The sequence below is a fragment of the Oreochromis niloticus genome, linkage group LG20 (assembly GCF_001858045.2).
Source record: "Oreochromis niloticus isolate F11D_XX linkage group LG20, O_niloticus_UMD_NMBU, whole genome shotgun sequence".
Taxonomy (NCBI): Eukaryota; Metazoa; Chordata; class Actinopteri; order Cichliformes; family Cichlidae; genus Oreochromis; species Oreochromis niloticus.
The window spans coordinates 28,586,952-28,610,455 of NC_031984.2; the positions used below are offsets into that span (position 1 = coordinate 28,586,952).

At 41.9% G+C, this 23,504-nt stretch overlaps 1 protein-coding gene across 3 annotated transcripts; it reads right to left on the reverse strand.

The window, feature by feature from the left end:
- Positions 1–54: 54 nt before the first annotated feature.
- On the reverse strand, positions 55–22,997 carry nr1h5 (nuclear receptor subfamily 1, group H, member 5). 3 transcript variants are annotated; one of them, XM_025902013.1, is made up of 11 exons: positions 22,882–22,997; positions 13,190–13,327; positions 6,677–7,078; positions 6,456–6,596; positions 6,204–6,328; positions 3,154–3,252; positions 2,979–3,075; positions 1,776–1,892; positions 1,590–1,679; positions 1,334–1,447; positions 55–1,220 (listed from the first exon to the last, which is right to left on the reverse strand). In XM_025902013.1, exons 2-11 carry the CDS (start codon positions 13,284–13,286, stop codon positions 1,018–1,020), a joined length of 1,485 nt encoding a protein of 494 aa, XP_025757798.1. In that variant the 5' UTR covers positions 13,287–13,327; positions 22,882–22,997; the 3' UTR covers positions 55–1,017. The 3 variants fall into 3 exon arrangements, with proteins under 3 accessions (XP_025757798.1, XP_025757797.1, XP_013129181.1); XM_025902012.1 differs by having other exon boundaries at positions 13,190–13,286; positions 22,882–22,996; XM_013273727.3 differs by lacking the exon at positions 22,882–22,997 and having other exon boundaries at positions 13,190–15,382.
- Positions 22,998–23,504: the final 507 nt, after the last annotated feature.

The window sequence follows — 23,504 nt, forward strand, 5'->3', positions numbered from 1 at the left end:
CTCTAGGGTTTACAGAGAATGGACCTCCAAAAAAAGAAATCCTCTAGTTCTCTGTAAAAATTGACGTTGTTGCAACAGAGGAGAAGCGTCAGATTGCTTTGTGCTGATTAGAAGGCAACACTTACTCAGATAACCACTTCTGGGACCTGATAAGGAAAAGAGCATCTCTGAACACACAACACGTCAAGCTTTGAAGCAAATGGGCTACAGCAGTAGAAGACCATACTGGGTCCCACTCGTGTCAGTTAAGTACAGAAAACAGAGGCTACAGTTTACACAGGCTCACCAAAATTAAGAAAAGACCTGAAAAGCACCTCTTCTGATTTGGTGTAAACCCCACGAAAGCATGGATCCATCTTTTCTCCTCAACATGACAGTGAGGTCACTGTACTCAATCTCCAGAGTCACCAGATCTCAGTCCAATAAAGCACCTTTGGGATGTGGTGGAACACAAGATTCACATCATGGATGTATAGATAAGAAATCTACATGTATGCTGCTTATTGTGTTAATACAGACAAGAAATCTCTGAGGAATGTTTCCAGCACCTTCCTAAATCTTAGATACAAGAAATTAAGGCTGTTCTGAAGGTTGCAGCCTAGTACTAGTAATGTGTACCTAATAAAGTGACCAGTGAGTGTACGTTCATTACAACTGCATTATCATTACAGCTTTCCTTTTATGCTTTATTTTAACATTGTTCAGCAAAGTGAAAAATACTGAAAGTGTGAATGTTAAATGTATACGAATATAAAAAAACACCTATAAAAGTTTCTTTGATGAAACAAACTGCAGCAGCCCACAAGTGCCTCTCAGTCCTGTTATAGAGGCTAAACTTCCTAAATGACTCAGGACTGAGGGGAGAAAACAAAGACAGCTGAGTAACTGTCTCCTACACTGTCCCATTTATACCCAATCAGAACCATTGTAATACAGTGTTTGTCCAAATAAGTCTTTGAATTGAAGTGACGACAAAAAAGACTGAAGATTTTCATCATTTCCTGCACATCTTCACTGTCAGTGTCCAGACTGCTGTCTTGTCAGGAGGAGGTAGTTGTGGCGGAGGGTTCGCAGCTCCGTCAGTCTGCCCAGCAGGCGGCCAAACCTCTGCGCTCCTCCTCGTGCCGCTCCAGCTTGGGCCCCGCACAACCTGGACAGCAGGTCCAGGATCAGTTCCTGCATTTTCTCAACACAGCTGGCTGCCTGCAGGGATGCATGGTCTGCAGACAGGGACAGAAAGACAGAGACAGCTTTACAACAGCATCCCGGGAATACAGCTAAACTGAGCTTTGCCAAGTCTTAACTTGACTGCTGATTTTATTCCTGGTCTGACCTGAGCAGAGCAGCGCTGTGGCTGTAAGCAAGGTGTACTCAGCCTCCGTCACCCGCAGCGCAACCATGCTGTGGAAGAAGTTGAGCACTGGTGCAAAGAGATCCTCACTGCTCTCTGTTCACACCAGCAAATGTGGAAAAAAACATCTCATTCATTCATTGTCTGAGCAATTTTTCCACAACCTGTCAGACTAAGGGTGCGTCTGTGTGTGTGTGTGTGTGTGTGTGTGTGTGTGTGTGTGTGTGTGTTTACCCACCTGAACTGATGAGTGCCCTGCTGTGGATGTTTTCCTTTGATTCTACGTCTCTGAGAAAGCTGTGTGTTGACATACTGAAAAGCTGCAGTGCTGATTAATGGAGAAAAAAAAAAAAAGAATGGTTATTTTATATAGTTATCTACTTGTGTCTCATCATCTTTCCCTCTCTCCTGGTGGTTTTTTCACCTGGACTGGGGCTTGTTGGGTTGTGGGAAAACTGCTGGGCAGAGAGCAGGAACATGACGTCCAGTGAAGAGACGGATAGCAGAGAAATCTGGTCTGAGAAATCCAGGAGGTCAAAACCTGTGAGAAGATGATTCTTTGTTGTTATTGTTGTTTTAATTCTTTAAATACAGAACAAGGAATCGTTTTTTATAACTTTGAACTGATATCAAAGTCCCTCCCTGGAGACACTGGCTATAATAATAATAAGTGGACATTTATTAAATATCATAAAATAAATATCAAACTCCTACAAATGGCACAAAGGTTTTAAAAAGATTATGGTAAATACACCGTTCAAATGTGCTGTGTGTTTCAAATATCTGAGACCCCAGCAGATTTGGCTCAAGATGTTAAAACTATTCACGGAAAACCCCAGAATCAGGGACGCAGGGGGGCGGAGGGGGCACCTTTCCTTGCCCTGCCTTCCAGCAGCAGGAGCAGCAGCAACAGCAGCAACCCCACAACAGGAACATTATACCCCATCGGGTAAAACATGAGCTACGTCCCCACCTGACGACACTGATATAGTACGCTGCGATTCCATATTAGATTCTTGATGAATGTTGGTTAATGTTATTCAGCCTGGTTCTATGTGCCCCTATTAAACTTTGAGCACCCGCCCCTCTAAACATCTCTGCACGGCCCTGCCCAGAATTACACACAAGCATGTAGATGCAAACAATAATCCCCATTCTTCTTTCAACTGAGCTGTGAGATTAACGCGCTATGGGTTTCGTTTGGTTGGCGGATGTAGATAGTAGAAAGAAAATAGATCCAACACGAAACCACTAACATTAAGCTCTATGGATTTTTATTTATTTATCTTTTTAAGAAACTGGGTCATGATTTCTGGAAAGCCATATTGCTGCAAAGCACCAACAGGAAAGTTTCATTTACTTCCATTATATTCAAGAGAAAGCAGAGATTTCTACAACCAGTATCTCTTGAGCCAGCAGAAACATATACTGATTCAATTTTGAGGACTGAGAAGAGACTGTAGGTAATAAGATTCTGGAAACTTTCTTGAAGCTTGTAAACAGATTGTAACTTTCCTGTATTTTTATCTCCTTTAAATGGGAGAACATTTCCCCTCTGATCCTCTTATCCTGCTTCTTTTTCAAGCAAATACATTATAAAGCTGACACCTTCCCTCTTTCATCTCACCTGGCACTGTCCTGGCAAACTGCAGCAGCCTTTGTAGGCGGGGTGATACAACATCAGACAGGCCTTCCACTTCTTCTGGACACGGCCACTCAAATGCCTGAACGCACACACAACAGAAGCAAGATGAGAACAAGAAAACTACTTTTGCACTGTATGTTTCTGGACTGGAACCTACCCTAAAATTGCTACTGTCCTGAGCTCTGTAGAGCCGATGGGCCTCCACCATCCTGTCCACGATGTATTTCTGTTCTCGGGTTAAACTGGCAGACAAAGCCTGGTGCAGATGGAAACGAGCACAGCACACAGATTTACAAAGAAGCACTTATGATTACAGAGTGAGACACTAGACACAGATTAATAATGAGGGGAGCCTAAGACTTTTAAAGCTGATACTGAGAGCTGTGTGAATAACTGGAACACATTTTATTTCAGTCTGTCTAATGACTGTTTGAACCTCCTGGTGGCAGCAGAGGAAGAGTCTGTGATATTTCAGCCTCTCTGGGTTCGAAGCAAATATTGAAAATGCAATGCAACCAGAAATCATTGACTAAATAACCGAGTAAATACAAGTAACTGAGATTATATTTATTATGTCCTATATATACTATTTCAGTATGAACCAAAGTGGTGCGACTGACCATCAGGCTGACGCTTATTTACGTCATGAACATCAGCAGTTGCCATGGCAACAGTTTGGTATGATTCGTTCATTAGAAGGCCTTCAGCAGCTGCTGGGCTGGTGGCGGCTGACTTTGAGGCTCGAAGTAATTTATGTTTTGAGTCACGTAAATATAAAGGCAGCACTTTATAATGTGGCCTGTGACTAAGGGTGTAATTACCAAAGAATTCAGGGGAGTTTCAATGTATTTTACCTTAAATTACAATGTAACAATGTGTACCTACAAATGCTTCCCAGTAGATACATCAGAATGAGGAGGTAACAATTCAAGTTTTCACAAGAAAGAAGAACATTTTAACTCTCAGGCAACTGCACCCTTAGTCCCTGGCTGTATTATAAAGTGTTACCAATACCAAAAAATCCAGTGCTAGTCCCCCCAAAATTATGCTTAGTTCTTGAAAACTAGATCTGTTTTGAGCACCATGTTAATGCTTCTCTGAAAAGGTCCAGCAAATCATATTTTTGCACTAAGCATAGTGAAATCTGAGCAGGGTTTTTTTTTCACTGAGACAGCGCCTCTTTTTTAGTTTCACATGACCATTTTGCATTGCTGTTTGGTTCAGAAGCTTTAAAAACATCCAGTGAGAATGGACTTGGAAGTCTTGTCAGAACAGCCAGTAAGATGTTCAGCAGGAATCAGAGCAAACTTTTTGCTCTGCAAGCCTTTGTGTAAATAACAACCGGCTTATTCCTGGTGGCTGCTTGGTGGGGCCTGGTCCCCATGGGGCCCCTTCCGGGGGGTTGGGGGCCCTCAGGCCTCTGGGCCGGTGGCTCGGTTAACTCTGGCGCAGCTGGCTGCCGGCAGAGCCCGCAGGCACGTCACTGCAGCCCCTCCGGCTTCTGCTCCGTGGCTGCTGGGTGACCCCCCCATCTGGGGCTCTCCTCAGCTCTTCCCAGGAGAGTGGCACGGTTGCCAATCCAATGGTCCTCCTTGGGCTCTCACACTCTGGGGCCTCTGGATGTCTGGGGTCTGGATCTCGTCCATGCTTGCTTCATGCCCTGGGGACGGGGCTATGGCTCTCCACACCCTCTAGCAGATTGTTACATGGAGAAACCTTTTGAATACAAGCGCGCTGATCCACACAGTTGTGCACACGGATGTTCACGATTCATAGACACAAACAACACCTTTCTTGGCAGCTACCTCAAAGCCCATTGTGCGCTGTTGGTCTTGCGTGCTGCACAACAACATTCGATATTTAGTATTTACTGTTACACTTATGCGGTGGTGTTGTGTTTATTATGTTGCTCTCTTTTTTGCTTTTCTTTTTTTTCTTTTTTCTTCTCTCAACAGGTGATCCAGGAGATTTTTTTCTTTTTAAGTGCCCCTTCTCACTGTCCCTCTTCCCCTCTGTTTTTCTTTCCTTCCCTCTCTTTCTTTCTTTTTCCCTTTCCTATCCCCCATGTCTGTCCTGTCTGTAACAAGTGAAAATAAAATAAAATAAAATAAAATAAAATAAAATAAAATAAAATAAAATAAAATAAAATAAAATAAAATAACAAAGGTCAGTCAAATGGACCAATACGGCAAGGCCATGACGATCCACTTGGTAAAGCAAATCCGCTGGGTATCCTTCTTGGCCTTCAGACAACAATTCTGATGGCTAAAGAACCAAATGGGACAGGCAGAAAAAAAAAGGTTGGCAGGTCCTCAGGAGGGCTAATGGCATAGAAAGTTGAGTTAGCATAGTTTAAGGACACTGGAGGATTGCACCACTACACAGGATCCGAGGCTTAGCAACGTTAACTTCAGGTTTAATCCTGGGTTTTCAGGTCTTGTACTACATGCAGGAGGTTAGAATAGCTGGGGAGAATAGTGTCACCCTTCCTGGGTGATCCCTCAGATCTCAGGGTGCAGATAGCAAGACAATCTATAGATTTAAAGGCTGTGCCCGGTGAGCCAAAGTAAGAATTATAGATTCTTAGGAGCAATTTCAGGTTGTTCTTTGTTTTGTTTTGTTTACCACTGGCTGCATGCAATTTTAAGGCAATTTGATGCTTCTATAAGCCTTAATCGAGCAATATACTTCTAAAACAAGGCACATAAAGCTGCAAAGTCTCCTTACAGATCTAAATTATGTTTTTAATTTGGTCTTTTTTTGTTCTTGGGCACTTAAACAGCACTGGGGTAGCAGGAGAAAGAATAAGGCATTGTCCGACGCACATAAGAGCACCTACTCTGCAATACATGGGTTTAACGAAATGCTGTAATTGGAGTCTGAGCTAGTGCCTTAATCAGGTCGCAGTTATACTGATAAGTCTATTAAGATTTTGCCAGCTTTCCTTCCAAGCTTTAGATAAACTTTATTATCACTGTGCACTACTCTGGCACTTTCATTTCCTTATGAATTAGCATACCATGTAATCGTTTGTATAATTCACCCATATTGGTGCTGTTAATGTTGTTCCTGTATATTGTGTTTTATGTGAACTCTTGCTGCTATGCTGAATACTTTTAGCCCATATGGGACAATAATCTTGAATCAATCTTAAAACTTGAACTCTGAAGTTAGGAAAGCATCCAGTCGAGCACGGGTGTGCCGCACCTGTCCGGGTAGCCTGCTGGTAGAGCTGACTCTCCTGCTGTCCGTGTTCTCCTCTTCCTCTTGCCCTCTGCCTTTACCTCCTTTCCTCAGGCGTTTGGATTGGCACTGCACCTCAGTCAACAGACCTGAAGGGGGGGGGGTATTACTTTCTGCACAAGCACAAAGTGACATATTGCTTTTTGGAATCTCCCTCATTGTTTCTCTGATTACATTACAACCTCAGTCAATCAGTTTCTTGTATTTGAGCCTTACATTCAGCCAGCATTCCCACAGCTCGGCACTTCCTCAGACGGCAGTCTTGACACTTCCTCCTCATGTACATATCCATCTCACAGCTACCACCACTCTTACAGTGATACACAGCTTTCTTGGTGACACTGCGTCTGAAGAATCCTGCAGCGAAAGGTAAAACATGACCCGCTGATGCTAAGAAGTAGAAAAATATGAAGATCAGAAAGCAATCAAATAAATACCTTTGCATCCCTCGCAGGTAAGAGCGTTGTAGTGGTATCCCGACGCTTTATCGCCACACACCACACACAGCTCATCCTGACCTCTACTCTTTCCACCGGAGCCCATGCGGGACCTCCGCCCCAGTGGCAGTCCTACAGATCCGAGGCCCTGAGTAAAGAGGCCCCCACAGTGGGGCTCGGGGCTCGGATCGCAAGGGGCCTCCAGGCAGTGAGGGCTGTAAGGGTATGGCGGGTTGCAGAACTGCGAGGAAGAGGAGGAGGAGGAGGGAGAGGGGGCAGAGGAGGGTGGAGAACCATAGTGGGAGAAGGGCAGGTTGGCGGGACTATACTGTTGTTGGCTGTAAGGGAGCAGCTGGAGGTCAGGGTCCTGCAGGGGATAGCCCAGGGGGTCAGCCAGCATATCTGAAATCAAAGTCCGGGGACAAAAGTGTTAACTGGCTCTGTATGATGTCGATGAGAGATGACACTGATGTAGGATCACATAAGTCACGGGTCCACCTGTGAGCAGAGCAGCTCTGCTTTGTGTTTGTCAAGATTGGCCAGTTAGAAGAAAGCTGACTGAAGGAAGGGTGGCTTGTTTCAGACAGATGATAAACTAAGTATAAGTGTGATTCAAAGCTTCTCTAGCAGAGTCCAATAACGGAAATATGGAGCTTGAAAAGAACACAATGAGGTTTTCTTTAAATACATAACTCGGACAGCTGACTTTTTGATGTGGCCTTGCAGTTTAAACCCACCCTGTCTCCATACGTCCAAAATTTGCATTCAGATTTTCACTCCCTTGGTTGTGCTAAACTGTGAGAAATGATTCAAGTATAAAACATGACATTTAAAGGAAATGTTCACTGGAGGAACCCTCTATTAATCCACAGTTAAAGAATTATCCACCAGGAGATGAACCATTTACTCCAGTTGGAGCTGCAGTGCTCAGCAGCTGTGACAAATCACTGAACCTTTTGTAACAATCCCAAATCCAATAAAATCTGGAAACTGTGTTAAATGTAGATAAAAACAGAATGCATTCATCTGCAAATCTCATACACTACTGTTGTATTCACAGCAGAACATAGAAAACATCAAAAGTAAAGAAAAAACTAAAATCATTTTGAATGGCACCAACACGTCCTAAAACAAGCTGGGACAGAGCCTCATTTACGCCTATGTTGTTGTGTTTTGTTTTCATTATGCGCATTTCCAGAAAAGGAGTTTTGCTCTTTGCCTCAGTTCATTTTAAACGAGCTTCAACCCAGAGAAGACGGCAGAGTTTCTGAATCCCGTTCACACGTTGCTTCTGCTTCACATCACAGAGCTTTAACCTCCACTTGTGGATGGCACGGTAAATTTTGTTCACAGGCACTGCGCCTGTTAAGGCCCGATATCCATAACCACCCAACGCTGACTGTCCCTTGTGCACAGAGATTTCTCCAAATTCTGTGAATCCTTTGATGATAACATGTACTGAAGATGATGAGATAATCAGAGTTTTTACCAGTTTTATGTTGCTCTAAAGTTTATAGACACAGTTTTTTGTACAACTCTCCCTCTCTGAGATTCACTTTTTATACCCAGTCATGTTACTGACGTGTTGCCAGTTAACCAAATTTGCCTCCAGCCGTTTCATTTTAGTACCACATACTTTTGTTGACCCAATCCCGCTGACACATGTTGCTGCCATCATTTTCAAAATTAGATCATATTTTCCCTAAAATGGTCATTTTTCTTCGTTTAAACTTTGGAAATGTTTTCTATGTTCTACTGTGAATAAAATATCACTTTATGAGATTTGCAAAGGATTGCATTCCATTTTTATTGAGTCCTAACTTTTTTGGAATTGGGGTTATACAAACTGAGCTAACACAGATCATCCATTTTAAAGATCGCTATCTTCATTAGGAGCAAATGAACTTTTATCTGGAGTCACGATGATGAAATGATGAGAGACAAACAGCTGTTTTTAAGTGAAATACAGGATCATGCTTAAGGTAATCTTATAGTATCACACACCTGTGCTGCAACCGGTCCTCATAATTCACAACACTTTATAATTTTTTTCCTTCTTCTTCTTCTTTCCTTCCTGCGTCACCACATTGGACCATCCCTAGCATCTCCTTCTGTCACTACAGCCATTAATCTTCTCTGTGGTCTTCCTCTTTTCCTCCTGACTGTATGTAGGATATTGTTATGATTACATCAGGCTATGAGCAACTTAAATGATGTTCGAGTGCCATGGTGTGAGACTTATGACTTTAGGTATAGCAAATATTCTTCCCAAATTGAAAATCTTGTCAGTATTGTAAATCTTTCACACACATACAGCATCTAACCTACAGGGAATAAGTGATTACACTAGCGTGACTGAAACATGAATGAACATTTAAGGAAACTCGGTGACGCTGGTCGAAGTCAAAAAGCGTTCAGAGGAATGTGATTTTACGTGACTTGTGATTGCTTTAATGGCTCTTATGGGATACAATAAAAAGCTGAGAGTGAGACCCTGTGAACTTGTTCAGACTGCTGAAACAGGATGCAGCTGAGAACTCCCAGTGCCATTTAGGATTTTTTTTATTATTATTTTTATTCTATTTTTTTATCCCCTTTTTCTGGATTCTTCATTTAGTCCGTCATTCATTCAGTTCATTGTTGGGATGACCTAAAACATCTCAGAGTGTAGGTCAGCCGCTTGTGTTTTGCAAGCACTGACTCTGCTGAGAAAACATGTGTGACCACTGGCAGCCTCTTAAAGTACAGCTGGACCATTCGACTGGGACTGCTGTGGGATCTGTTATGCACTGATTAAACAGAGAGCCCACCCAACCTTCAGGAGTTTCAGGAAATGGGAACTTACGGGGTAAAACATGTTGGATGAAGATTAGGAAGGACTAGTGCATTGATTTTAATGTGTATAAACTGTGTGTATGTACATATGGTAGAAAAATTAGTATATATATATATACATAGGAATGTTACTACTATATATACATATGTCTGTGAAGGTTCTCAGTCATGCAGTTCATCATAGTCTAAGGAGCTTGGAAAGAAAAGCGTCTGGACTTCTTTAAGTTGCTTGAAGACGTTTCACCTCTCATCTGAGAAGCTTCTTCAGTTCTAGGGTCAAATGGCCGAGAGTCCCAGATTCAAACCCAGTGGGACTCTCCACCATTTGACCCTAGAACTGAAGAAGCTTCTCGGATGAGAGGTGAAACGTCTTCAAGCAACTTAAAGAAGTCCAGTCGCTTTTCTTTCCAAGCTCCTTAGACTACGATGACCTCGATGACTGAGAACCTTCACAGACATATGTATATATAGTAGTAAAATGGGTATCTCTATATACAGTACTGTGCAGAAGTCTTGAGCCACGCCTCATTTCTCTACATTTTGCTTGTAATTGTATTAAAGTGGCCTTAGCCAATAGCTCTAAAGGCTTTCTAAGTCTTTCAAAGTGCTTTGGATATTGGCTGCTTTTTCTCTCATTTTCAGTCAAGTAACTGCATTGTTTTTTCTTCAATTGCAAAGCCAAATATACTGACTTATAAATCATTCAAGCACAAAAAAGCACCTTACTCAAGGAATGAACCAGACTTGTTTCACACATAACAGACAATTTAGCAAATAACCGATTTTTAAGAGCAGCCTGTCACAAAAATCTACAAAATCTACAATAAATGTCCAACAAGGTGATTCCCAAAGAGCTGTTAGCTGAAAATGTGGCATATTATGGCATGGTGCATGCAGGGTGTCCTTAGAAAGATGGAACTGGCCAAGTGGAGCAGAAAAAAAGAGTATACCTCAGAGGTCAGAAGGGAGGTACAACAGTGAGTATGTACAGCCATGGTGGAGGCTGGGTCATGGTTTGGGAGTGGCATTTCAGCCAGTAGTGTTGGGTATCTTCTCAAAATGAATGGAATTATGAAAGCACAAAATGATCATCAGACTTTCATCCAAATCAAGTAAATGCATATTCTGGATTTTTTTTTTTTTAAACATAAAATGGGACATTATCAGCCACGGTTTGGTCTCCCCAAAGTCCGGACATCTCTATTATTGAAGCAGTGTGGGAATCACCTTAACAGAGAACAGAACAAAAGGCAGAACTTTGAACGTCCTTGAAGAAGCCTGAAGAACTATTACTGACGTCTACTTAAAGAAAGCTGCCTAAGAGAGTTCAGGCTGTATCAAAGAACAAAGATGATCATACTAAATATTAACTTTAGAGGTTAGCAAAATTGTACAAACTCTATTTGTGCCTTTTATATACTGTATTATATACTGTATTTAAATGTGTCTGCAAATGTTTTTTCTCCTTTTCCCACCAAAATATAAACAAATGAAGAATAGCTTGAGACTTTTGCACAGTATTGTGCAGAGAGCTCTGACAGAAAATCAGGCATCCTGCAGTGATGCTGTAGCACATCCACATAAAGAGGAATTTCCAGGAGACAATATTCAAAAATAAACAAATAAATCAAAGCAGCAAAGGTCACCATATCCTGCCTTTTAACACTCAGTGTGGTTTGCCAAGTGTTAAACTCTTTCACAATGCATGGAGTGAGCAGCAGATTAAGTTAGCTTAGAACAAAGACAGGATAAAAGGAAACAGAGAGTGACTTGTAGAGCCTGCATGAATGAGAGGCTTTTCTGTACGTGTCAGATAACAACCGAGCAGTCCCGACCATGCTGATGACTCCACTTGAGTTACATTTTTAGAGTTGACTTCCCATTTTGAGTAAATTGATCACCACACATAAAATTGTTAGAGCTACCTTTGTTTCAGGAAGTAATTCAACTTATATCTTTGGCAAATAGACAAATCTGAATAGTTATATCATAGTTATGTAAAATCCATTCCTATCCCCAACTCTCTCTTTTAGTGACCTCAAAAATAAGCAACATAAAAACTTCACCCTGCGTGTGGTCAGTTTCTCCTCAGAGACCACATGCGTGTCATCAATCATCAGTCGTAACTGAGGCTTCCTCAAAAGCATCCCGAGGAGTTCTGAGCCTACATCACAAGCATGTTTGATGATAAATGACAGAACATGTTGAGAGCTGCTGCAGCTCACATTTAGTGGACTAATGTCCCGGCTCTGATCAGCTGAAAGCCTACTAATGAACTCTTCTCTGTGCTTAATTTCCCCTCCTCGCTTTCATTCTCCCTGCAGATGTTTCCTATCTTTACCCGACTAGGCGATGGGTTGGCTTGGTGGGGGGTGGAGGGGGAACTGGGGGGTGGGTGGGGGGGTGGTCCTTGCTTTCTCACTGTGTGACTGAGCTGCGGTTTGCAGTGTTTGTAAACCATTTGAACGCTGTCTAAACACTCCTCAGCCTCCCTTCCATCCCACGCACGCTAGGGAGCCAAACAACACCGGCAAAGCACCCCCCGCAGCTCCCCCTCCTCCTCCCTTCCTCCTTCTTCTTCTTCTCCAAAGGGCAGGAGGGGAGACAACAGGGAGACTTTGTTGATGATACATGTCAGTATAAATAGATCCTCCGATGCACGCTCAGCCTCTCTGCATGTCGTGAAGGCAGTGAGCCGGCTGATCCCCCTCAAGAACTGTTTTTTCCATGTCACTGAGTTCTCAAACGCCGTAAATAAAGGCTTAGCGTTCATTCATCAGCTGTCAGAGTGAATGAGGCTGCACTGCACACAGAAGGCAGTCGTATATCAGCGTGTAACAATATAAGATATTTATGGCCCACTTACTTAATGTCAGTCTGTGTGACCAGTACACAGTGTCAAATCTGTAGACATAATAAAGCAGTAGAAGAGTCATCAAGTCTCGAGTGTCTTATGCAGCATGGATGCTCATTTTGCTGCCTAGAAATTGTGAAATTCTGCTCTCTCTTTGATTTAAATGTTCATTTCAAGCCAGCAAGGTTTAGATCAGCAGATTGAAAAATGCTGAACTGTCCAAAACCTTCAAGGAAGTTCAGAACCTCTCAAAGTACAAATTAAAATTTATACAAAGGGCGATTTGGTTAGAGCAGACAGCAGAAACCACATTTTCCTTCTTAATACTTGTCGTACTAAATTTCGTACTTTGATTGGATTTCATCTGCTCAGGTGAGCCAGAAGAAAATCCTGTGAACGGTGTCCATAGTAACTGCTTTCTCCTGAAGAAATAATCCCTATACAAACACTGACAGTGTATTCTGTGGATTACAGGTTTATATGGAGACTGGCTCTGAAAAACGATGTTCCCTTTGAGCTCCTTACAGTAGCACTGACTCATCATTTAGAGAGTTCTTTGTAAAGCAAATGTCTGCACACATTCAAGTTGCATAAGGTATTCAACGCGCAATGACAGTTTTTCCTTTTTCCAGTGTCAATTTAGATGTATTAATGCCCCACGAATGAGATTTAGCTTAGAATGAGAATCAAAAATCCCATCAGGCAGTGTTTCATATTTCAATTTCGTGCTTCTTTTAAGAGAAGTTGGAGAGAAAACAGAAGTAAAAGTAGATGAAGACACCAAAGAGAAAGAAGCAGGAGCACGAGCGTGACTGTGGACTCACCGTAGTACTGGAGCTGCTCAGCGGAGCAGTAACCATCTGAGGTGCTGAGAAACCCCCCTGCCGTGAAGCTCATCTCCAGCTCGGTCCACTCTCGCATCTGGACAGAAAATCCTCTCTCTTTGACTAGTAATACAGGATCTTCATACACACACACACATACATCCATAAACACACAGAGACAATTACTCAGAGAATTCTAGCAGATATCAAGGATCTGGGAAGTGTGGAGACATTCCTCAATCCCCAGGATGCGTCCAGGTCTCTTAGCTGATATCCCAGCCTATTTTTAAAAAGCAGAGAGCAGCAGTGCAGCTGAGCCTCTTGGTCTGTGGTGGATGATGTGGTGGAGGAGGGATTACACATCCCAGGGGGATAGACAAAAGGGAAAGTGGGGGGACACCGAGGAGGGACAGGGATGGGACTGTGTGTCCAAACAGCTGGACCTGACTGGGACGTCATAGATCAGAAAACGCTGGGGAAAGATGATGGCTTTGCTCCTTGCGTGTTGAGGTTTGTGTAACAAGAGTGCAACAGCTGGACTGGGCGAAAGAAACATTTTCTATTAATCTCACGTTTCAAATAAAAGAAATCCTCCTTAAAGTTCCCCTTCAGATTAAACAAACCTCGCTTCTTTAATTTAAGTTGTACCTAAACTGCGCGCTGTGAACATAACTGTCCATGTTTGTCCTAAAGGCCTTGGGGAGTGTGTTTACTCTTCCTTTTGTTTACCACTGTTCTGTTTGTGCTGTGGTTAATATTGAACATCAGATAGATTTAAGGCTCTCGGGGTCCTCCGCCTCCCCCACAAATAGTTAACCAGACCAGGGCAGAGCAAAAGAAGTCGAGGCCTGCACCACCCGGAAAAGACGGAAGAGTGACCCCCATTACAGGCCTGTAAATCTCCAAGCAGGGCTGGTTGACATGCAACATGCTTATTGAGGATTAATAGTGTCCTCCCACCCGCCTATCATCTCTTTCGCTGGCTCATTATGGGAATCAGGACTGACTTATGCACAGCAGAGGGCTAGGGGAGAGCCAATCATTCTCAATGAAACTGTAGCCTTCACTGGTGCAATCACGATCAGTCTCACTGACAAATGAAACAGGAATGTAGCTGCTGGCTACACAGTGTTTTTTTAAGTGGATGTCCAAAGGGTAAATTGATACATATGTGGTCACAGCACTGTGGAAAAGTACAAACTAAAGCCTAAAGAAAAAGTACATAAAACAAGAGATGTGTCCCACTTTTGAAAACTTTGACTGACTCGGACTAACAAATAAGGACAAACTGATTAACCCGCTGTGAAATTTGTCAAAAAATTTCCAGGGGGGTCAAAGTGCTTTTCAACAGTGCAAGGGATTTTCATTGTAGCATTTCTAAGATTTCTTTTAAAGCAGCCTGGAGATTTTTGTTTAGAAACAAAAATGACCAGGATCAATATTATTAGCCCCCTGAAAAACTGACCTTTATACTGAGCCATAGCACAAACCACTGCTGTGCAATGATGTGTTATAACTTTGCGATGCTCAAAGTTTGTAAAATCAAATTAAAACTGAGGGTTATCTTCTACTTTACACACACTATAAAAACTTCAGCGAGTGTTTGAGCTGGCACTTGAGAAATCAACGTGCCAAAAACTAAAGAAATCACTTTAGACTTGAGAAAAAGAATCGCTGTTGCTCACAGAGCAGGAGATGGATATACAAAGTTATCCACCCATTTCCAAAGTGTCAAGAACTGGAGAGAGAAGTATCATCAAGACATTCAAAGAGAGCCACACAACACTGGGAAGGTAGGAAGGGAAAGACTCTAGAAATAAAACTAGGGGGAGATGTTTCTAAAAACTAACAATTACAGAACAGCTGCAGAGACCGGCGTGAATGACATCGCCAAGTCAGGAATTGTACTCTCAAAGAAGACGATCACTAGAACCCTGCAGAGGAACGGGCTGTGAGGTTCCAGACCAAGAAAAAGTCCAATTCTGCAGAAGAGACACATTCAGGCCAGACTGAAGCATGCTAAAGAGAACTATTATCCAGCGAAAGGATACAACTAAATATTATCAACAGGCTAATCATTTTGACCATTGTAATTTTGGGGTTTTGTGAAATAATTGTGTTTCTGTGTGCAAAATAGGATGTTTAGAAAAGATAATTACATTTAAATTGACTTTTTCCGATAGATTTAAACAAGCAAATAGCTATTCATCATCGGAGAAGTGTTTACTCACATAAATACACGTGTCAGTGATTCGATCTTACTTACAGGAAGTTTTTTTTTTTTTTTTAACTCTCTGATATCCAGGGTCTGGTGTCATTCAGCCAGGATCTAAAAAGCTCTGCAAGGGCTTCAGAGTAAAGTTAGTGAATGGTGAGGGGTCTGACAAAATGCTTTTGCCATTATGTAATCTGTAATTTCCACATAGTATGCTGATCAGTGTAATTTTCAATGATTAAACTGTAGTAGAGACGAGCAAACAGATTGACAGATCTGAGAAGAAAGAACCTTTGTCATGAAAATGATTTTAATCTTTTATACATGATTGCATTTGAGCTTATTAAAGAGCTGTGGCTCCTGGTCAACTGAGGGTCAGAAACTCTTGGCGGGCGTTAATGATCAGCCAATACACGGTGAGGAGGACAGGAGCTCTGAAAGGAATTGCAACACACCTGCTTACATGACATACGCCTGGAGTTATTTTTATCTTTTATTACTTATATCCTTTAGAGCTAAGATTTAAGTTTGTATCATTTATCACTTATATCCTTTGAAGTAAGTTTTAAGGTTCATTTATGTTCAGTTTAAGTAAGTTTCCTTCATGGTTTGAGTAGCATCATTTGAGTGTGACATTTAGTCTAGAAGTCACACATAGTTCAGCTGTGTATGAGCGCAGGCCTTATGTCTGGCTAGGACGAGAGGTGTGAGGTGAGCCGGGGTGCAGGAGAGGTCATGACACATACATAGCATACACAGCAGACACCCACACACTCACACACACGTACACACCATAGTAGATTCATTTTAGTAGGTAAGAAGTTAAGATGTGTTTTTGCTGCAAGTGCAAATTGTGCCGGCATACTGTCAGATGGTTACAGGAAGTGCACCTGATGTTCTGGGAGATAAGAATGCGCTCATGGTGCGACACCGGGATGGAGATGAGACGTAATGTTCTTAAAACTATGGTAAAAGTTAACGGAACATTTTGTGGTTTAGGTTGACGTAAGCTGTATTGTGTCTGTTTTTGCAAAAGAGGGGGCTTTGTTGTTTTACCCATATAAAACCTTTGTCTAATTATTGTAAGTTCAGTTCGATCGCTGACTTTGCCCAGCGTCGGACTCCGCGCGTGTAATCAATAAATCTTTGCTTTGATCACATCTTCTGGACCAGAGTTGTTATTTGCTTGTGAGCCCTCCGTACTCCTTTTCTCCAATTTTTGAACCTTAACAATGGATTTTAAAAACTGTCCAAAATATCCTAGAATTCATTCTAGTACTTGGAGAAAAAAAAAATCCACAATTTATGTAAAAGATTTGCACGTGTACTTTGTGAAAAGAAAAATCTATAAGGCAGCAAATTTCATAACAGGATCTCCGGGTAACTCAATCCCCTGCTGCTATCAAAGTGCAAGCAACAGAGGCTACACAAATCTGACCATCCTTGGCCAAAGACTTTTCCTATGAAAAGGCTGATCTGATGGATGATCAGAGCAAACCAGCTTTTCAGGAGAAGAACCTAATACCAGCTGTGAAACTTGGTGGTTGAAATGTTACACTCTGGTCTTGTTTCACCTCTCCTTAAGGACTAGGTAGCCTCATCTATGGATTCCATATCACAGTAGAGAGTGTAAAAAAAGAAAAAGTGAGGCCAGTTAACACTGAAGAGGCATACCTGAACCTACGCACATTAGCAAATCCTCAGTGGAATGACTCAGTCAAAGTCTGAGTGAGATTTGAAATGGACATCATGAAAAGCCACAAACATCTTGCAGCAGAAGAGTGCGCGGTGATGTCTAGTGAGTCTGTGGACACTTTCTTCACATTTTCTATTTTTCTTCTTTACATTTTCTTGTGTTGTTGTTAATGGTATATGACTTTTATCTGAATTGTTCCAAAGACGATCAAGTGTTATTTAATCAATATTGTTATTTTGGTTCATTTAAAAATCAGACTTACACAGAGCGCAAACCGTAGTTCTGTGGCCATGCTAGCTGTTCTCTGAAACTGTACTGTCTCAGCAGTTGGATTGTTTACAATAATCCACCACCATCTAGGTTCAGTGTGAATATCGTGTCAACATTTGCTGTTTAGAATCAAAGTTTACATGATGCTGATGAGGATTGTTTTGCAGGGTTTCGGCTGTATACAGAAGAAATGTGTAAACTAAAAGGTGGAGATGACGAATCATGGAGAGAACATGAATGTCTGCACCCGATGTAACTTGCACATGTATTGAATGGTGTTAAAACTATCCATTAAAAAGCCAGTAAAGAAGAGGTTAAAGGAAAGGTAGAAGGGGGACAAGAGGGGAAAAGAAGGGATAGATAGAAAGAAGGAAAGAGGCAGAGCAGAGAAAACCCCGTCAATCCCCTCTGAGCAAGCACTTGGCGACAGTGGGGAGGAAAAACTGCCTTTCAACGGGCAGAAACCTCCAGCAGAACCAGGCTCAGGAGGGGGCAGTCAACTGCTGGGACTGGTTGGGGGGTTAGGGTGAAAAAAGAAAAGGGGTGAAGAAGGGAGAGAGGGGAGAAAGAGGGCAGAGGAGAGGTGAAAATTAAGATGGAACAGAGGTGGAGGAAGACGAAGCTACATCAGGTAGGGAAGCAGCAGTGTCCCTCCCCTGGAACAAGCAGAAGCACCTTCTCTCCTTTTTCAGGGGCCTTTTTCTCCAGGATGAGGGCTCTCAACTCATCGATTGTTTCTGCATTTTGCTTCTCGAGTTTCTGGCATCGTTGCTTCACTTCTTCTAATGTTGCTTGTGTATCTCCAAGCTTTTCTTTCAGTTCACTGGATGCCTCCTGAATTAGATTTGCCTTGAGCATGTCAGTATTTCGCTCTTGTGCTTTGTTGTGCATGTCTTCTAAGTGCTCATTTCTTCTCTGGATACCTGAAGCATAAGCTACAGGTCTTCATGTATTTTCTCTTGTTGTTGCTTTTCCGCCTGCATTTCAGTGTTTTCGCGCCTCAAGTTTTTGAAGTTCAACATAATCCCATTAATGAGCTCTGAGTTATTTTTCGCCATTCCATTGATCCTACGCTGCATCTCCGAGCATCACTTTTCCACTTTTTCCTTTTCTCTCTCCAGTTCGGTTGTTTTGTCCTTCATTTCATTACAAAATTCTTGCAGTTGTGCATTTTTCCTCTCAAAGTCCTGGAGAATAAGTTTTTCTTGTTTCTGTCGTTCCTTCTGTTGCTCTCTCTCTTGAAGCAGCTGTATATTTTTGCACTCTGTTTCATCAAACCTTACTTTCAGCATTTGGTATTTTTCCTCCATGCCTTTGAGTTTGCGCTGCATTTCTTTCTTCTTTTTGTCCTCTTCTACCTTTTCTTTAAGGATTATTTAAAAAAATTTCCAGGGCTTCAACGAGCTTTCCCTGGAGCTCCTGATTTTTCTGGCCGATGTCTTGGAGATCCCACTGCATCACCTCAATAGTAGCTTTCTTGTCTTGAAGCTGGGCAGACATTTCTTTTAGTTCAGCAATCTTTTTCTTGTTCTCTTTCATCAGGTACACAATCTGCTCTCGTGCTTGACCAAACTTTATTCCCCAGCCCTCATTAATAATTTTTATGTCAGGCTGGCGTTGCTGTTTTTCTTCAAGGTGTTTATTTTGTGCTTCCATTTGTCTGCACTTCACCTCAAGTTGAAGCTTCTCTTTTTCAATTTGTTTAATTTTGTTCTGTAGGTCATAGTTTTCCCTCCTACTTTCCCGTAATGCCCTTTGAATGGATCAGGCGTCATCTGGGGAAATTGGCCGGCCAAGCCAGGAAGGAGAGGAGAGGCGGCGTAATCTTTTATTCTTTGTTGTTGTTTTCTTGGGTACATCGTTGGAATCTGTACACGGTGACTTTGAAAGGGTTTCCAAATATTTCCAAATGTTTCTCTGGTCGAACGTCTGAAGGATCGTTTATTCGATTAAGAAATTAATTTCCACAAACATCCCTGGTGTTATTTTTTTTTTTAAATGATCCTACTTTTATAAAAGGGAACATTATTTAAAGAATATGTATTTAATTTAAAAAATCTCTTTTCATATAAAGGGTATAACAAAAAGGTAAAAAAATAAAAAAACAACAACCTTTCTTGCTTGATTTAGTGAATAAAAATCACTGCAAGCAAACTAGTGACAAAGATGATGATGAATGGAGGGAACATGAATGTCTGCAAAAATAAAGAACACACTGTTCTGTAAGAACCAAAAAGACAGCATAAACCGAATACTGTCAGTGTAGAGGACGGACATAAAGGACAACTCATGACCATCTGCTGACAGCTTGTTGAGATCAGTTGTGTACATCCACACAGAGCAGCAGGTCAGCTGATCACAGCCTGTACATTAATAAAATCTACTGAGTTCTCAATAGAAATTATTGTGAGCTGTGATTCTTTTCCCCACGCTGAGCCATTGCAACCCATTTTAGGATTCCCCCACCTGCTCAATAACACTTTAGCCCCTGACTGTGCACATTTTCCTGTTTAGAGGCAAACTCACTCTATACAATGTAGGCAACAGAAAATAAAGAGACTGTTTTGAATTTTCCTTTTTCTTTAGATTCAAGCTAAATATAATCAGAATAATAAAACTTTATACTAAAGTTTGTATTCCCATCTGCTGATATTATTTTATCATTAGGTAATATAGCACAAGGTTCAGTTAGCTCTGGACAAAATTAGAAACCTCCTTCAAAAAGCTATTTTCACTTTCTTACTTTAAGTATATTTCACGGTACTTTTTTTTTTTTTATTTGAGTAGAGAAGTTTAATCAAGACTTTTACTGGAGTATTTTTTAACAGTAGTATCTGTACTTGTACCTAAGTACCGAATGTTTGCCACCTCTGTGAACAGAATCAAATTTGGGATTTCTTTACCTGGATGATTGAGCATGCATCGGGACAGTGTCCCACAGTGTTTTTCTATCCACAGTGGAACACTACTGTGGAGGATGCTTTTACTGCATTGGCAGTGTTTTTGCAATCACCCTCATAATGAAAAATTAAGCTGTTGCCAATCAGCTTCTTTCCAGTTGATAATGTATGGTGCATCAATTTTTAAATGCTTTTCCACATAAAACATGTTGCTGCTGGCTTTTGGTCCAGTTCCTGTGTAACTTGGCATATTTCATCCTTTGCTCCTTGTTTTCTGTTCTTAAGAATGGCTTCTTGACAGCTGCGCTTCCACTGAGACCATTTCCGTAGAGGCTTCAGTGAACAGTAGATGGATCAGCTGAAGGCCAGATGCATATCTCAGGTCCTGTGTCGGATCTTTCCTGTTTCTTAAGGACACATCTTTAAGATAGTGCTCATTTGCTGCAAATATTTTTTGTAGCCCTGTCACTTTTTCCTTTGTCTTCCACTTATCCAGTTCCCAAACACTTTTGGTACTTTTCATAGATTCAGCTAAAGAAATGAGAGGAATGTTTTTTTCTGCCTTTTTAAAATACTTTTTAGCCAGTTTGCAATTTACACTAAAACAACTAAAAAGCATCTCGGTGGTGGGTTGCTGATGGATTCTGGTGTGAGAAGAGGTGAGTTACAGCTATTTCATTGTCAAAGGCAGTGTGTCGCATCTCAACATGCGAGTGTATGTCGCAATAAAAACCACGATAACAAGCCATCCCTCTGACTCCCTCTGACCCCTGAAGAATGGAAGGGGAACAGGGAGCAGGCAGCGGCACTGAGAGTGACTCTAAATGATGGGGACAATATCTGAGAGCGTGTAAATGTCACCATGGATCTTCTGGAGGTGTCAGACTGTTGAACACAGGCCCCCATGGGAGTATCGTAAAAAAATAAAATTAAAATAGGAAAATGGCAGGGTCAGGAGGGAAAGAGTTTTAGGTCACGTTCACATCAAGTGTGGTTAGTTCAGTCGGATTCTGGAGTGAACTTCTTTGGGGGGATTTTGTACAGCAACATGGCTCCAACCACATGAGAAGGGAGTAAACTGTAGTCTGGCATGTCTAAATAAGCACGAGCACTGAAAACTACAATTAACACAGCGTTCCCTCCAGACCAACAACTCATTAGTCCTGAATCACTCACACAGTATAAGCCCAGAGATAAATTCAGCACATAATAAATCGTGTTCGGCACGTACTCTCCGTGCGATCGGCTCCCGTCTCTATCAGACAGCTGCTGGCTGGTAGCTGCGGCTCGATAACAGCCCGAACTGTTTACTGATCCTCGCAGGAAGCTGACACTCATACAAGAGTGGCCTCTGGATTTTGTGAGTAAAGTCCATAGCTTACGCCTCAGCATATGTAAGTGAGAGTGGCTGGGGGGGATTTAGCTATCACAAGGAGGAATGTAAATTGTCAAACGTTAGTCATGTCTGCTCAGAGCATTTGTCTGAAACCGTATTCTCTACTCTGTGAAAGCTACTGGTCATCTAGTCTGTTCTACTTACATTATTTTTCAATTCAGTTCACTTTTATTTATTTGGTGCAAATTCCCAACAGCAGTCGCCTCAAGGTTCTTTATATTGTTAAGTCAAACGACCCCATTTGAGCAAGCATTTGGCGACAGTGGGAAGGAAAAACACAAGGTTCAGGGAGGGGCAGCCATCTGCCTCAACCAGTTAGGGGTCCCCATTATAACCCATTATACTTTTTCCTTATGTTCCGCCTCTGAAATATAAACCATTAAAACAGGCAAAGTTTTCTATCCATCCTCTTCTTCTCTTCGGGGGGTGGTGGAGCTGATCCTAGCCACAAACAAAATTTTATTTAAAAAAACAAAAAATAGGCCAGTATCCATAAAAGCCAAAAGATCGGAGTACAGACTGCCCTAAACGGTCCGCTTTACATTGTTGTTGTTTTTTCCTCTTGACTCTCTCTGACTTCATTTAGAGTAGAAATGAGGCCCCCTCGCCCGCTGCTCAAACCTAGAGCCAAAACTGGCTTAAAGGGAGAGCGCAGTGTGCTAAAACGTCTTGTTTTAGACAGTGGATGAACTGAGAGGGTACACCCAGACACTAACTAAGGTAAATAGCTTAATAGTGAAGCATGCAAAACCACTTTAGCAGAGCCCAAGAATAAAAATGCAGAGCTAGAAGTGCACATGATAGCTCACCTTTTCATGCAGCACTTTGAAACATAGCTATCATAACAGCACAATGATCCTTATCACAGTGAAATGTGTTGCCGGATACAGGCAATGAGCAATAATCTGTTGCAGCAACTCATAGCCCTACAGTTGGAAAAGCGGCCAGGAAAAATGTACATGTTTTTCCTTTTGTTTCCAGAGTTTTACAAGATTCAAAAGACAATTTAGTGCACGACAGCATCGACATTTGATCGCTTATTTCATTGTTCAGGTTTCCTCTTTTACACGAACCCACAAAAACCATATTGGCTCTAATGAAACAATGAGGTATGAAATCTAGATTTGCTACATGAAAGCACCGCTGTAGTTGGGAAGCTCTGTGTTAGGGTTTAGTTTGGTTACTTTTGGGGATAATTAGAGGTTGCGGACTCACCACTGAGTTTTCCTGCTGTGCCAACTGTTTCACCGTCCTGTCACTTTGTCCAGCTTTTCCCATTTGTAGTGTTGACAGCAGCCCAGCCTCTACTCTCTGTCCCTCACACACAGAGTAAACAGGACCTTTCACGTGAGATGTTTTTGCTGCACATGCTGATCAAAGATCTTTAGTGTCAAGCAGGATTCATAAGCTTTATTTTTTTTTCTTCGAGGAACACCAGGATAAAGATATGCATTTTTAAAAATGGGCAACGTTTCAATTTAAACCTAACGTTTTAGTTATTGTAGCGTGACAGATCAAAAACAAACTTTGCTTAATATTTCCCATAAGTGGCCTTTTTTTGGTTGCACTCGGGACTTGAACTGGCAACAAAAAGCCACAAAGCTCCCTCCCCCCTCGTCTCCCCTGCTCATACGAACTGGAATCGTCTCATTAAGAAATTCCCAGTATGTCGTGTTTATAAACAGCCTCTTGTTCATGTCTGGTGATGGATGGATGCGCCCTATCACTGACTCTTCCTGCTAACTCCCCAACATGTTTAACAGTCTCTCTGCCACTGTTTCACAATCACACACTACTCCACCCCCCCAAACACACACACACACACACACTTACTGAAC

Excerpts from the sequence above, each read along its gene's own strand:
- nr1h5 (XM_013273727.3), bottom strand. The coding sequence starts at position 13,355 with ATGGATGTATGTGTGTGTGTGTATGAAGATCCTGTATTACTAGTCAAA. Across the intron at positions 1,448-1,589 it reads CAGGGCACTCATCAGTTCAG|AGAGCAGTGAGGATCTCTTT; the intron begins GTGGGTAAACAC and ends TGGTGTGAACAG. Across the intron at positions 1,221-1,333 it reads CACAGCGCTGCTCTGCTCAG|ACCATGCATCCCTGCAGGCA; the intron begins GTCAGACCAGGA and ends CCCTGTCTGCAG.